The sequence below is a fragment of the Loa loa genome (genome assembly GCF_000183805.2).
Source record: "Loa loa unplaced genomic scaffold supercont3.65, whole genome shotgun sequence".
Taxonomy (NCBI): Eukaryota; Metazoa; Nematoda; class Chromadorea; order Rhabditida; family Onchocercidae; genus Loa; species Loa loa.
The window spans coordinates 143,871-158,417 of NW_018108245.1; the positions used below are offsets into that span (position 1 = coordinate 143,871).

Sequence of the window (14,547 nt, forward strand, 5' to 3'; positions counted from 1 at the left end):
AAAATCTTCATACATCCACCTACAAGTACACTGTAATTAACGACAAATCTGGATGATTTAATAACGAGTATAGCTTGTTGCTATAAATAATGCAAATGCTTGCTAATTAATAATTCCTTTAGCCTCCTGTAAAGAGATAGTTCTACTTTGTTATCAAAAGTTTTCAATTTTGTCATAATTATTGGATAAGTTTACATAACTTATGAAAATAGAAGTACCACAGTTCATACCTTGAAGGATAGCCAGTAGCAGATATACGCACGGTTTCCAGAATTCCGCAAGCTCGCAACTGTTGAATGGCTCGTTTAGGTTTGAATGTAAATGGTAATTTCTCATCATTCGGCTTGATGCAACGTACGTAGTGTGGTCGTGTGGTACTCAGCACAGCTCCATTTTATACCACATCATTAGTACTCAACAACCTGAAATAATTAATCAATGCAAAAACAATATAGAAAGTCCCCTCCACGTGCTGATCGGAATTAACAATTTATCAAGCGTACACAAAAAAATGCCGATCCAGAAAAGTAGCGCTACGACCCGTGTATGGATTTAACTAACCGTAAGAATGTCGTTGCAAATGAGCTCACAATCGTGTATTAGCTCTCATAAATTAGGTTGGTTGGTTGGAAGATTGTGTGGAGTTAGGAGAAGGTGGGTAGAAAAGGATTACTAGAGTGCACTGAGTTGAAACACAGGAGGAACATAAGGAGAAACAGCTGTTAGCCGTGGGAGACAATTTGGTGTGTCCTACTTACTGATACAAAGAGCCATTAGGTTCATCGGTGTCTTCCGAGAGTTCTTGTTGTCCATAAAAACGATACAGGAATTCCACTACCGCTACCATCATAACGCGAAGTCGGCAAATAGGAAATAATAGTGTGAGCCAAAGAAGGAAATCAGAGATGGTGTGAGAGATGAGGCAGTGGTTGGCACATGGCATTGATTTTTCTTGTTTCTATCTCCAACCGAAAGTTTCATTTTTTTCTTTTGATTTGGCATCAACTGCTTCGTTTTATGTGGTATGGATGGAAGGAAGGAATAGGGATGTGAAAATCTCGGCCGGAAAAATGAAATCAGTCGTCCGTTGTGTGTTCACTTTTTCGTCCACAAAAATTTTATCCGTTCTTATGGATTTTTTTATTTTGTTGCTGCTGTTAAGATAAATGAAATATATTTAGGAGTATGGCGCCCAGAAAACGTTCTACATCAAAAACCAGTTCAAGTTCTTCATCAACGGAACGGTATATTAATAACAGTAATTCACTTATGTTTTCATAACTGATTAGACAGGCGCGGAATTCGCTGTCTGATTTCAGATCACGTTCACGAAGTCGTACTCGTTCAAAAACCCGAAGTCGCAGTAAAACTTATTCACCTGAACGTGGCGAAGAGGGACGTCTTCATGTAGCGAATATTGATGAGTCAGTACGCGCACGAGATTTAGAAGAAGCATTTTCGTAAGAGTTTCTTCTTTATGTAATTTTAGTAGCAGTCACTAACATCTGATGTAGTTTTAACCTGTGTGATGTATCTCATGCATTCTAAGCGTTTTTGATTTTTATCTGCATCGAACTATACTTTTTACTGTACATCTTCTTCTGTTTGCAGACGTTTCGGAAAACTCTCCGAGGTTTGGGTAGCGAGTTATCCACCACTTTTTGCATTTGTGGTGTTCAAGAATAAGTCGGATGCAAATGAAGCTTTGGCAGCATTGAATAACACGTAAGTTGCAAATCGTTCTTAGAATTCTTACATAAGGTTGATGAAATGATGCGGTTCAATAATGACGATAACTGTTTTCCGATGGATGAACTTGAATAATAATGTACACCATATCGGATATCTCATGTGATACTCATGCATATGGCTGTGCAGCTGCATGCGATATGATTTAATATATTTTTACCGGAAAAGCAATTTTTGAAATATTTTCTCTGCAGATACATCCGTAACTGTCGAGTGCGCGTTTCGGTGGCTTTACCTCGAGTTCGTGCTCATGATCGCTATCGCTTTGGTGGTGGTTATGGAGGTGGTTACTATGGTGGTGGTGGTGGTTATGGCAGGTAGTTATTGGTGTTCCTCATTTCATAAATTAATTTTTAGTCTGGATAGATGAGGTTTTAAGAGGATAAAGAAAGAAAATGGATTTTTAGATATGGGGGTTACGGCGGCAGTCGGTATGGAGATTATGGGCGTTACGGCGGATATGGTCGTGATCGAGATAGACGGTGAGTGTTGTAAATCTGAATAAAGTAAGGACACTGTAGGGGAGTGGGGATGAAAGATGGCTTAGTAAAAGTTATTCAGTTATATTTTCCTGAAATACTGCCTTTCAGCACTCTATGATGTCCATTTCTCCGGGATGGGTGGGATATACGAAGGGCTATCCATTAAATTAGTTTGATATAGGCCTGGATGATGGTAAACTTTGGTTGCTTTGTGTGTGATGGAATCATTATGGACAGTGTTGAAACTTTGGTGGTAATTGGTTTGTTGGCTCGGCTCCCTCCGTCGTCCATATTGTTTGGAATGGATGAGCCGAGCTGTGCATTGGTTTTGATGTTAATGGTCCATCATTTTGTGTTTTTGGCATCCTCTGGAATATTGTTGTTGGAAAATGGAGGAAGTGTATGGTGATGGGAATTCTGTAGTGCACGATTCGCAATTCTTTTGAAAATGGTTTTTATTCATTTTTCGGACATTGTGCAACAAATGTGCCACGTTTCAATCATCTATAAAGGAGGTGTTCTCCTCTTCGCACCACCCATGAAATGCACTTTTTTTCCTGTTTTTTATTTCACCTTTGTGACTACGATTTTTCTTTTTTTTCTTTTTTCTTGTTTTCACGAACTATGAAATTTGGGCTTAACATAGGCTGTTCAGAAAAGTTTGAACTTTGCTTCCTATGTTCAGGAATTTTGCTCCAGGATGATAAAGAATTTTTGCAGCATGTATTACTGTTTTGCTTAAATAATTTACTATTTTTTGCAGACGATCACCGCCACGCCGAGAACGCGAACGTCGCAGAAGGTGCGGTAACCCTTTCCGTTTTTTTTTCTTTTTTTTTGGGTGGGGAGGGGGAAAGTAGGAGAGGCGGTATGAAAGAAGGAAAGGAGAGGGAAATTGCCAAAAATAATAAAAATGCCTATGTAACCATATTTACATCCTCTCTCTGGGAATATGCTAAAATGCATTTCAGATCTCGTACTCGCTCACGATCACGTTCACGTTCTTCTTCATCTCACAGTCGTTAGAACATCAGTTCCACAAGAAACATTCTAAAGTTTTCGAAATGATCGAATTGCTGCAGACGCACATATTTTAATATGTTTCTATGTTTGATTTTTAACCTCATGTGTCGTTTTTAATTTTTATTCAAATTCCACATTAAATTGCATAAATTTAAACTTTTTAACCCCAATCAACTGTGCAGCATCATTCACTGTTTGTTTACGAAATAATTTTTTACTAACCAGTGAGTTATTTATATTTCAAATTTTAAATATCCGTGAGTGTTTGAGGAGAGTTAAAGCAATGTATAGAATGAATTACTGGCGCAAAGCTAGAATTCTACGTATTCCCAAGTATTGAACTTATGCTTAGGTTTCAATGATATTATAAGCAGTTCTTATACTGGCTGTGATAAAGTACGAATAAAATGCTCTTATTGGGACTTTCACAGTTTTATCTGCTAATGTTGTTTTTTAAATAATAGCAAGCCAGGTAGCGAATATTAATACCTACATTTACGTATTTTTGTCTGGGATATTTATTCTTTTTTTGTCTTTGTGGTTGGGAATTTTGCAGTTTGGCAGCATTGAGATTGTCATTTGTTGTTCAGTATGAAGTTGTTGCTGGCAATAAAGTATTTGGTCAGCATATTTAGTGTTAAAAGCGTTATTCCGTATGATCACACAAATTATTTTAGATTTTTGAAATGGAACAAAAGTTTATTAAGTTAAAAGTTCATTGTCCACCGATCTAACCAAATATCTGTCATGGATAGAAGGTAATCGCGATAAAATTCTTTCATGAGCCGTGGAGTACTTTGTTCAAAATAGCTTGCATCATTAATGGTTGGGAAGTCATTTTTAGGATATAGGATGGGCAAATGGAGAGAAGTGTGTGCGGAGGAAAAACAAAAGACTTGCAGTCATAGATTAATGATTAGCACTGGTGATTTGCAAGAATGATGAAAACTGTGTATAGCAGATTGAATCGTAAAGTGCAGTGTTCATTAGCGGAGAACCAAAACCATGCATACATGTGACTACCTTTTAGGCCCTTTTCGGAAGTACTCACTGAATATAATGTCTATGCATAAGAGGTTATCAAAACGAAATGCTTATCAGCTACTCCTCATGCATAATTCTCTGTTATCTATGGCTAAAGTTGGTACTTCTGGAAATCGAAAATCAGAATATGGCGATAAATTAGATGGTCGTAATGAAAGCCTACCTCAGGATATCCCTTGCAGCGAAGAGGAATGCCAACAGTCGGAAGGTATATCTCTTCCTTTTGTTCTCGAGTTAATAGTGAGCTATATTTTACTTTCGATACTCTCCACCTGTTAAAATGCTATCCTTAGGTATAAAGTAAAGGACATATGAGAGGTGTATGAACATGGGATATGAGAGGTGTATGAACATATTTAGAAGTTTTAGTGTTACACGAGATCATAATTCACTGCCGGCATTTTTGGATATTTTTCGTTTTAGGGAAGTTTGAAGTAGCAAAAACTGATTATTATGACAAATTGGTAGTAAATGTGGAAGCACTGATGTCGAAGCAGGTGAGGTGAATACTAATAAATGGTAATGAAATATATGTAAATGTGTTGGTTTATAATCGATTGCATGTGGAAACTCAAATGAATTCATACTTTATTTGACTTTATATTAAAAAGTATTGTATTGCAAATAGTTTACTTATGTTTATATTTATTATGTTTGTATTCAGTTTCTTATTTAATATCTTGCAATGCAGCTTTGTCAAACACGTGAAGTCAATGTTGATAGCAGTGAGACCATAAATATGAAGCTGAATAGTACCAGAGCTGGCGAAACTTCCGTTAGGTATGTAGATTATCAGTTACTTGTGGAGGACAAAGCTGTATTTTTTCTTGCTTATTTATTTTGCTTCTCCAAATTTTTTTTGCAAGTTTTAGATCTTTGAGAAGATCGCCAAGAAGAAGTTACATTAGTACGTCAGCACAGAATGAAGGTTTGTGTTTGCAGTGGGATTATTTGAACGTAGAAACCTGCTGATAATCTCCAATGTTCATCGTATCTGATTCTTTATGAGCTCCTTAAAGGAAATTTATTGTGCCAATCTTGAAATCATTTTACTGAGTTTAGTCTGGCTATTTGGGTCTCTGGTTTAGCCAGCCATCTTTCAGTTAACTTTTTATCTTATCCAATCTTCTCGAAGCTTGTCATATTTTTACATAACACCTCTTTTCTGCACTAACAAAGGATTTATCATGAAGTTCGGGAGAGATTTCCATCACTGTATAAATTTGAAAGCTGTGTCTTTATATCTCATTAAAATGACCTGAAATTTTTTGTAGAAAAAAGCGAGCAAAATGTGAAAGAATTGACGAGTCATCAAAAATTCTTGAAACTTTGCAACATCAAAAACCATAGGTTTGTTGAATTTTCTTATTTACGATCTCAGAGGAAATGGCATACTCAGTAATATTTGGTACCTTTTTTTAAATCATTCAATGCAGTTTTGAATGTGTTGAAATATTTAAGCAATATCAGGAGTGCTGGTTACCGCAGTCAGTAGGGATATCTTTAACTGTAATTTAGCGTTCACTCAAGTAAACTATTTTTTTTTCTTTGTATTACTATTTTTTTTCTTTTTTAATTTAAACCCCCATTGCTATAGATATTTTCTGGTGTCTGACGAGTCGAAAATGCCAGTCGTTGCGTTTTCTCACCTGCCATACAACCGAGAACAATTGACACCTAGTTATAGTCAAAGGTATTAATATCATACTTTATGAAAGCACGAGATTATCACTTTGCATCGAAATTAACTCGGCTTTATTCTGTTTACCTTTAGAAAGTGATGCAGCTTAAATGAACTTTACAACTATATTTCAACGAATACTTCGTATGATAAATCATGTATTTACTGTTAAATACTTAATTTCGACTCCCACCACCCATTTTTTCGTAACGAGATGATAGGTTTCAGTGAAGACTGTGATCGATTAGGAGTTGTTTCGTTTTTTCATGGCAGAATCAAGCCAATCAACTATAAGCACATGCAGGTTGGAATTGCTCTAATATACCTGCAGGATGTCTCCGCTCTTCCCTTTTTCTTGTTATCTCTTATTGCACAGTTGTTCTTTCTGTGTTTTACCCTGTGAATAGTGCAGGAACTCAGTTTTCGTGATTTGATTTCAACAAATGTGGGCAGTACTTCATATTTATCAAAGGACAGTTCACCATTTCGTAAGCATTTCAATGGTGATGACAAGAGCTCGGTAAGCTTGCATGCTAACAAATTGCTTACAGATATCTACTCGTTCTATTCAAAAAGTATAATATATCCATGTATATCTCTAAATACTTTTAGTTTTTCAGATTGTAATATATCCAAGCATTTCTACTCGATGGCATATATTGTCTTGCGACAAAATTATAGGTATTAATAATCCGTTAAGGTCATATGCATATTTGCGATGCCATATATTCATTTTTTCCACTGTTGTATTACTTTTATTTGTATCTTGTTCAGGCATCGAAACTTTCAGGCAGAACAGAGGAGGAGTCATTATTACTGCATTCAACAATATGTGATTCTAGCGGTAAAAATTCAACCGAATATGATCCAAATCTTATAGCAAATTTTGATTCCGACTGCCGCATTCGCAAAACTGTGATGAAATTCTATGGATATGTAGTAGGCTTTTTCTCCCTCCCTAGACGGCAGCTTTTTTTGTTTTCACTTGCTGAATTTTTCTGCCATTACGTAATACTAACGATAATTTCCAATTCAGAGTACAGTAATGCATTACCAGCCAGATAGTGAAGTTAAACGTTTAGTAAACGAAGCATTTCGATCACGTTTCCCTCATGTTCACGTCTCCTTTAGCAAAATTAACAGGTTTCCATTTTTGTTTTTTTTTTTTCTTTCTATCTTGTTTTATATTTGTTACAACATAAATCGATTTATTTACTTTCATCCACTAGAGTAGTTTGACACACTCTTCATTTATTTTTTCTAATTTGTCGATTTTATTTCAGTTTCCTTTTCAGTATTAAACGAGAGCTTCACCAAATAGCTGTTGCATGTAATTTAGAAGATACTACTACGGCACACGCCTACGTTTTCTATGAGAAAGTACTCCTGAAGGTCCTATTTAAAGAACTTAATAATGACTACTTGAAAAGGAAATTTATCAGATCAATAATTTAGTTCACGTTCGACATTTGTTAAGTTCAAGGGATTAAATGGCTGCCAGGCACTGTGTACTGAAAGACCTATCATCAAACCTAGTATTACTTGAATGGAAGCAATATTCCCTAACTGATTCCATTTCTCATCGATTATTGATACCTAAAAACTATTTGTTTGTAGGGCTTAGTGTGTAAAATGAATCGAAAACTGGTGGCTGGAGCAGCTCTTCTAATTGCAGCAAAAATCACCGATTTTGGATCAACGTATATTTCTGATGTTGTAAACGTTAGTTTTACTTCAGAACGATGAAATTATCTGAAATTTTTCATTAGGTCCGTTTTTGGAATTGATTTTAAATAAATTTCAAATTAATTTGAACTCAAATTTCCAGCATTTGGAATCAACATTACGGGTTAATCGCAAAGAGCTCTTACGATATGAGATACCACTTTGTGCAGCACTTAGTTTCAATTTGAGGGTACCTGTTTGGCAGCTTTTACCGCATTACCAGAGGATCGCTTTAACAATATTATAATTGGAGAATGTTTGCAGTTTTTGTATGTAACTGTTCAAATAAATTTTTGCTTCTCTGACAAGTTATAGTTTGAGACAAAATTTGGTGAGATAAAATTCTAATAAATTCATTCAAATTACCTCACCAGTAATCTTTACTACCAGAATTGAACAAATTGCGACAAACTCCCGTACGACACACTCAGTCACACCATGAAATCGCATACTTCCAGCCAATCAAATCCATGAGGATCTAATCCAATCCATCAGGATCATATGTCAGCTAGTTCATCGCTCTTCTGCTAACTGTTTTCCCATAAAAGTTCCAGGTTCTTTAAGTTTATTTTAGGATCCGAATGAAAAGAACTAATTTGTATCGAGAACATATCTTTACGGGCTTCAAGCAAATTCAAAAGGCAATATTAAAACCTCCAAAAACCTTGTAACCATTCTTCCTGCTGTTTCGATCGTTATTTCTGATAAATACAGTGAGTAAATTTTGGCATGGATATTTCACAATAACTTTCCGCAAGTTTTAGCTGTGTACCACCACATAGGCGATTGCTGCTGAAACTTCAATCTAGCAAATTCTGGGTACGATTCTTCTCGATCTCCCACTTTTATTTTTATTTGAACTTCAAATTCAATAACATCTATAACTTTACTAAGTGTATCATCCGTAGATTTGTTGTCCCTTCTCAATTTATAGCATTGGAAGATAGCTATTTCTTGCATTGCTCTTATGTTCCCTCCAAATAAAACCTTGATAGTGTATTTAAATGTTCTTCACATAACAAATTCATGAAGTTTTGTAGTGAAAGTATAAACCGGAAAAATGATATAAATGGAGCATTAGTCAGAAAAAATGGTTTGTTTCGTGACAAAGTTACGATTTCATTTGCCTGAAACAGATTTCGAAACCGGATGGGACGTCATTCGCCACACGAAACCAACTGTAGGATAAATTAGCTTCCAAGTTCGTTTTTAGACAATCGAAGATGTTGCCAGTTAACGAGGAGCATTAAACTACCCAATTGCCTGCTACAAATAATCAAATAATCTAGTTCGGTACCACAGCGGTCAGATCTGCTCCAGTTTTACAATTATTAGTTAAAATTGAATTCGCCATCCACAACCACAAAAAAAAAACCTTCACTTTTTCTCATTCTCTTGACCATCGTTTCTAAATCTTACAATAAATTAAAATTAACCTCAAAGCGTGAACACAGCGCCGCACCCGGGAAACCGTGTATGAAAATAAACTGGAAAGTGCACATTTCACAATTTGTATTTGGCGCAATAAAAACAGTCAATCTTTCTTGCTGCGAACAACCAAGTTACACCATACTATCAATACATATTCCGCGAGTCATTTCTTGACTCTAATAAATCACTTCCAAACCACACTTTTCAGTCAGCAAATCAGAAATCAATGACCCGTCTCACTGCCGAGTATAACATGAGGTACATCGATTTCATCTTTCCATCCAATTTGTCACCTACTTAGAATCAAATGGGAAAGTGTAAGTCAGGATTTATTTTATGCTCCATACAAACAAACCGAGAATTTATCGAGCACACCTTTCAAACGAATAAAATTTAAGGGAACAAAGAAAATAAAAGCCATTCCTTTTCTGAATTATCTTCGACCAGCCACTCCCGTATTTGCTGTTTTGTCGGTCATTGGAATGCTCAGTTCCTGCAACCAACCCTTGAAGCAATTTATCATAAAACATTAACTTGCAATATATTCTGTTTGAGCTTGCTCAAGAATCCCATTCAACTGTGACACTTATAACCACAGATCACTTTGTAGGTAGTAATTTTTAACATAACTAGTGGTCCAACAAAAACTAAGAGAATATTTACTTAAAACCATTCTAATACAGCTTGATGAAGCAGGATGGCCCAATGTTATCCGCAGTTAAGCCCTGCAAGTAACGTTTCAGTAAATTCTGACCATACTCTTAATCCGGAAGAGAACGTCCAGTTCTCCCTTTCTCCCAATTAAGAAGTATGGGGACGCAATGTTCAAATTTTGACAAGTTAAGCTTCACAGCTATTTTAATGAAATACATGCAGTGTCGGTTTATCCGATAATATCCTAGATTGAATCCCAAAATGACCAATATAATAGGAGCTGATGGCCATAATTTACTAACATTTACGACCACTCTGGTAATATATTACTCCTGTTATGTTTACGAGTGCAACAAGCCAAGAAAAGCGATGAAAACAGGAAGTAACAAACCATTGATTCAATCATCTGTTTGGTCTCCGTATCTACTTCAATTGTGGTCAACATGCGCGGATCAACGACAGAAATATCCGGCATATAATTATCGCGACGTTCTCTTTCTTCCTCTTGCAATTTAATTGAAATGCCACGAACCGGTCCCTTCTCGATACGTTTCATCAAGTGCGTTATGTAACTGAAATAACTGTTGTTTAACTCTGAAACTATTTTGCCGAAACTCCAACCGATTTAAAGAACATCACATAAATTTTGTTGCTTTCCCAACGCTCGAAATAATCAAGTATTCTTCAAAGAAGGACACTGATGCATTCTTCATTATAATCATCATCCATTTGTGTCACAAATTTTTGAATAGCGACCTGAGTAAATTCATCATGAAATTGCTAAATACTTTTCTTAAATGTCGCACTCATTACTGTGGGACTGAAATGCCTACAGGAAAATTTAGCTCTCTAAACTCTATCAGGATGAATATTGTGATAAAATCTGAAATGAAAATGGAATTTAAGCAAAGTTGTCGGTACACTGGCTTCAAGTAAGTCATTAGCACTCAGATATATTCATCAATTCAATTTCCACTTACCCCGCAATACGGTTCCTCATTTTTTTGCTCGGAATGACAGCAATTTCCTCGCAAATTCGCTTATTTGTATGGAAGTCATGCGTCAGCTTAGTGTAATATTTTTCGATAATCACACGGGAAGCTTTTTTTACGGTCTTTGTACGTACACGTCCGCAAACCATTGTTCTACGCGACTCACGTCACTCTCTACTCTGAAAACCCATATAAATTATATCACACGCAGAGATTCAACCTTGAAAAAAAAGGTTGTGTTTTCGTGAACCAGTCAAAAGTGGTGACCTAAAACTTTCATGAATCTACACAAGAACTCGCAAAAAATCAGACCCATAACCTCCGAAACCCTCCCACACCCCAGGAACTGTCCAAAATTGGCAAGTTCAACCAAAAATCTCCTATCGCACCCCAAACCTCAAAAGCTATGGTAGCCTGAAGTTTTCGCTTTCCGGACATTATGCAAATTACTCATCTCAAGCATTCTACAGAGTATAGTGGTTCCAATACGGTAAATGAGCATCACCTTGTGAAAATTATTGTTGCACAGAACAATACTTATACTTCACTTTAAGGTGGCGATAAATCCTTTTCAGCATTTTCCGCTTTTCTTCGTCATCACAATAATTTTAAGGAATGCTTGCTATCGTTCTCATCTTAGAAATGTTGTAATTAGCTCAAAAGATTTGTATAACTTGGAATGTAGTGGGATAATTCCTGAAGGTATCTGATACTTTTTTTCTCTTTTCATTTTCCTGGCGAATGGAGCGAAAGAAAAATTTCCGACTCTTAGTTTGATTTTTTGCCTGTTACGTACGGCTAAACAAAACTGTAGTGACCCTCAAGGAGATGACACAGGTCACTGATCCTTTGATCGATAGATTTTCATTTTCATGCTTGAATCCTTCGGGTGAAATTTCGAATTTTTCATGAATTTCATTCTCCATCTTGTCTTTTCTGATTTATTATGCCGAATGGAATGAAGATAAAGTGAATCGCATGAGGAAAACACCGGAAAAGACAAGGGGATATTTCTTTACTTGTGTCTAAATTATTACTTTGTTTTCAGGAGAAAGATCAATGAGAAGGACAAGATGACACGTAAGTGTTGTTACTGCAAGGCGGGAATGCCCGAAGTAACGTAAGTCATCTCCCATAAGCATTCCTTATTGATCCTTCAATGGGCTGTTAATTAGTTTGTTTCATATTTATCAAACAAACTGTATACGTTGTGATTATTGCAAATTTTCAGTCAAATTTCAGTCCATTTTTTTTTTTGGTTTTTGATTGCCAAATCTTTATTTTAATGCTCCTTCGAACATATGTTTTAGTGTAAGCAGTGAAGGTGATTCAAAATGTGAAAAGTGTAAGAAGAACGAAGAGAAATATAAAACAAAGGTTACTCTTATGATTTAAAAGTGGTTTTATAATGTCATTTTTTATTTCTATAACTGGATAGTTTCTTTGGTTCATTAAGGAATGTTTCAGTTCCCCAACTAATTTAACCACTGAACAGTGGATTCTGCTCTTTAAAGAAACCAATTATATCAGACAATCCGTGTTAACGCTCCAAGGTAGCACGAGACTCTGCTAATAATAATAATTGTTTGATTTATTTCAGCCAACGATATGTATGTACTGCCAGCTACAAGCTGCTTTTGTTGCTAACAAATGTGTTTGGTGTTGTCATGCTGAGAGGAAGTATGGATTACCAGTGCAATGTTCTCAGTGCCTTCAGAAATCTGCCTTTGTTAGAGAGCCCTCGGAGAAGGTTGCGAATATTTGTGACCATTCATGGCTTATCATTTTCACTTCTCAGAGAGACTGCTATGAAGTTAGCTCAATATATTGCATGGAAATGTTTTGCTAAAGAACTAATTTAATCCTATTCTAATCATAGCATTAAATGACTTATAGGATAAACCGCTGTATTGCCGTTTATGTACAATGTCTAGAAAGGCAATGTTTGGAGAAGCTGCAACATATAGCAATATATCGAAGTCAAAAAGTAGCAGTCATTCGAAGCGGAAAAGAAATTCTTCTGAAAACAGAGGTGGAAAAATATCGAGGGTGAGAAACTTATACTTTTTGCACACCCTTTCGTTATTTTGCAAACTGTAGTCTTTTCATTTAAAGCAAATATAAAAAGAATAGAACGAGTAACGCTTTGTGTCCCAACAATGTAAAAGCTTGTTTTATATTAATCTTAATTTCAGCAATAATCTTCGTATTCTTAGAAAGCAAAATTATTGCCCAGTCTCTTTTAAATTAACTACGGTTCAAAGTGATTTTTTCTTCAGCGAAATGCGATGACGGAGACAACGTTAGACAGTGCTCATTCGGAACACATTTTTGTCATTCAACAGTATAAGGATGAAATTTTAGAACTGCAAAAGAAATGCTTCGAAAAAGACAGAGTTATACTGGAAAGGGATAAGAAGGTTAGCTTGTTGAAGTGATGAAGTTATTATCATATCCTCTTGGCGCACCAGCTTTAACTTTCTCGATTTCGGTACAGCTTCCTTTTGGAGAATCGCAGCAGTCGAAAAAGAAAAAAAAATTGTGTAGGACTTGTTTATTCAGAGATTTTTATAATAATATCGAGCAGATATCAATTACTTGAGATTGATGATCAGCCTCCATCATGAATCTACATAGGAAAGCTGATACTCCATAGCTAGTTCTGAATAAAATGCACCATGCATGAAGAATAATGCCTCAATCATCACCTCGGTATACTTAGCGTTTAATCCGCCTATTTTTGTACTGACCGATCATTATAGATTGCAGAATTGAATGCTGAAGTAATTATGCAAGAGCAACAAGGACGAATGAAAATAACCATGATGCAAAAGCAGCATGCCGAGTCGTTGCAGTCACTACATGATCAGATACGGACTTTAAACAAACAAGTAAATAAATATTTGAAAGTTGACAGTATTCCAATAAGATTTTATGGATTCTGTGTTATTATTCTGAACCAGAATTTTATTTGTGATGAGTTAAGACTGCTTGATTGTTTCAAACAAAGCTCCAATCTAAAACCCGATGATGTCGAATAATTTTTTCTATTTCAATTTTTACGTTTTGGTTTCCAAATTTCAGGTACGGCAGTTACAGAAAGGATTTTGACCGAGCATCTGTTTGTGTGATCTCTTTTTTACTCTTCCTAACAATGTTAGTACTTTTTTGTCATCATTCATAGTAGTGTAAATAAGTAGTGTAAATAAGTAGTGAAGCTTTCGACACCAGAATCACAGCACTTACCTCAGCAAATGAAATCCTTTCGGCAAGTGAACGAGGTATTAAGGTACTTACTTACTCGATCAAATTTATACTTGAAAGAAGTCGAATAGATGTCACTGTTCAATTTGCTGATTAGCTATTTAGAAAAAATTAATTGTTTTCTGAGATCAGTGATTTATATATCTTCTACATATCTGTTGTGTCTTTTGCACTAGCCTATCAGTGAATTTCGGCTCTTCAGCAGAATTTGGGGACAGTTAGAATAATTGCATTTTAATAAACATCTATCTGGAAGTAATGCATGCTATATTTTATAAAAACTATTTATTTTTGAAAAGAAAATAATTTGTGAGTGGCTTTATAATTATTTTCTCCATGTGGATTTCTTCTAGCAATTAATCGATGTTTTGGTATTCAAGTTCCTGTTATGGTTAGAGGACGACTTTATAGCTATTACACACATTTAGCATGATTTTAATTCATATTTAATTTTTGTTCAGATTCAGTTTTGTCATTTTATTTTTTCTCATGGTTGTTTTTT

General features: G+C 35.6%; 4 protein-coding genes across 4 annotated transcripts; 3 read left to right on the top strand and 1 right to left on the bottom strand.

The window, feature by feature from the left end:
* Positions 1–700: 700 nt before the first annotated feature.
* On the top strand, positions 701–3,437 carry LOAG_00532 (hypothetical protein). Its single transcript, XM_020445463.1, has 8 exons — positions 701–1,244; positions 1,320–1,460; positions 1,612–1,725; positions 1,944–2,066; positions 2,157–2,231; positions 2,413–2,682; positions 2,995–3,033; positions 3,203–3,437. Exons 1-6 carry the CDS (start codon positions 1,186–1,188, stop codon positions 2,420–2,422), a joined length of 522 nt encoding a protein of 173 aa, XP_020304075.1. The 5' UTR covers positions 701–1,185; the 3' UTR covers positions 2,423–2,682; positions 2,995–3,033; positions 3,203–3,437.
* Positions 3,438–4,278: 841 nt separating this feature from the next.
* LOAG_00533 (cyclin domain-containing protein) lies at positions 4,279–8,377 on the top strand. Its single transcript, XM_020445464.1, has 14 exons — positions 4,279–4,506; positions 4,722–4,795; positions 4,990–5,078; positions 5,171–5,226; positions 5,573–5,648; positions 5,896–5,991; positions 6,208–6,283; positions 6,392–6,499; positions 6,600–6,660; positions 6,770–6,918; positions 7,016–7,122; positions 7,275–7,371; positions 7,597–7,701; positions 7,808–8,377. The coding sequence occupies exons 1-14, from the start codon at positions 4,314–4,316 to the stop codon at positions 7,949–7,951; spliced, it is 1,431 nt and encodes a 476-aa protein (XP_020304076.1). The 5' UTR covers positions 4,279–4,313; the 3' UTR covers positions 7,952–8,377.
* A 1,011-nt stretch (positions 8,378–9,388) lies between these two features.
* LOAG_00534 (hypothetical protein) lies at positions 9,389–10,966 on the bottom strand. The gene is made up of 3 exons (XM_003136074.2): positions 10,770–10,966; positions 10,181–10,361; positions 9,389–9,628 (listed from the first exon to the last, which is right to left on the bottom strand). The coding sequence occupies exons 1-3, from the start codon at positions 10,928–10,930 to the stop codon at positions 9,569–9,571; spliced, it is 402 nt and encodes a 133-aa protein (XP_003136122.1). The 5' UTR covers positions 10,931–10,966; the 3' UTR covers positions 9,389–9,568.
* An 857-nt stretch (positions 10,967–11,823) lies between these two features.
* On the top strand, positions 11,824–14,046 carry LOAG_00535 (hypothetical protein). Its single transcript, XM_020445465.1, has 7 exons — positions 11,824–11,901; positions 12,092–12,158; positions 12,382–12,531; positions 12,678–12,830; positions 13,061–13,201; positions 13,544–13,672; positions 13,866–14,046. Exons 1-7 carry the CDS (start codon positions 11,855–11,857, stop codon positions 13,890–13,892), a joined length of 714 nt encoding a protein of 237 aa, XP_020304077.1. The 5' UTR covers positions 11,824–11,854; the 3' UTR covers positions 13,893–14,046.
* Positions 14,047–14,547: the final 501 nt, after the last annotated feature.

Bases quoted from the DNA above. Each gene is read 5' to 3' on its own strand.
- LOAG_00532 (XM_020445463.1), top strand. From the start codon at position 1,186: ATGGCGCCCAGAAAACGTTCTACATCAAAAACCAGTTCAAGTTCTTCA. The intron at 1,726-1,943 runs GTAAGTTGCAAA...TTTTCTCTGCAG, and splicing joins TTGGCAGCATTGAATAACAC to ATACATCCGTAACTGTCGAG. The intron at 2,067-2,156 runs GTAGTTATTGGT...ATGGATTTTTAG, and splicing joins GGTGGTGGTGGTTATGGCAG to ATATGGGGGTTACGGCGGCA.
- LOAG_00533 (XM_020445464.1), top strand. From the start codon at position 4,314: ATGTCTATGCATAAGAGGTTATCAAAACGAAATGCTTATCAGCTACTC. The intron at 4,507-4,721 runs GTATATCTCTTC...TTTTCGTTTTAG, and splicing joins GGAATGCCAACAGTCGGAAG to GGAAGTTTGAAGTAGCAAAA. The intron at 7,702-7,807 runs GTTAGTTTTACT...TCAAATTTCCAG, and splicing joins ATATTTCTGATGTTGTAAAC to CATTTGGAATCAACATTACG.
- LOAG_00534 (XM_003136074.2), bottom strand. From the start codon at position 10,930: ATGGTTTGCGGACGTGTACGTACAAAGACCGTAAAAAAAGCTTCCCGT. The intron at 10,362-10,769 runs GTAAGTGGAAAT...CAGTTATTTCAG, and splicing joins ATGAGGAACCGTATTGCGGG to TTACATAACGCACTTGATGA. The intron at 9,629-10,180 runs GTTTGTTACTTC...GGTTGGTTGCAG, and splicing joins AACAGATGATTGAATCAATG to GAACTGAGCATTCCAATGAC.
- LOAG_00535 (XM_020445465.1), top strand. From the start codon at position 11,855: ATGACACGTAAGTGTTGTTACTGCAAGGCGGGAATGCCCGAAGTAAC. The intron at 11,902-12,091 runs GTAAGTCATCTC...CATATGTTTTAG, and splicing joins GCGGGAATGCCCGAAGTAAC to TGTAAGCAGTGAAGGTGATT. The intron at 12,532-12,677 runs GTTGCGAATATT...AATGACTTATAG, and splicing joins TTAGAGAGCCCTCGGAGAAG to GATAAACCGCTGTATTGCCG.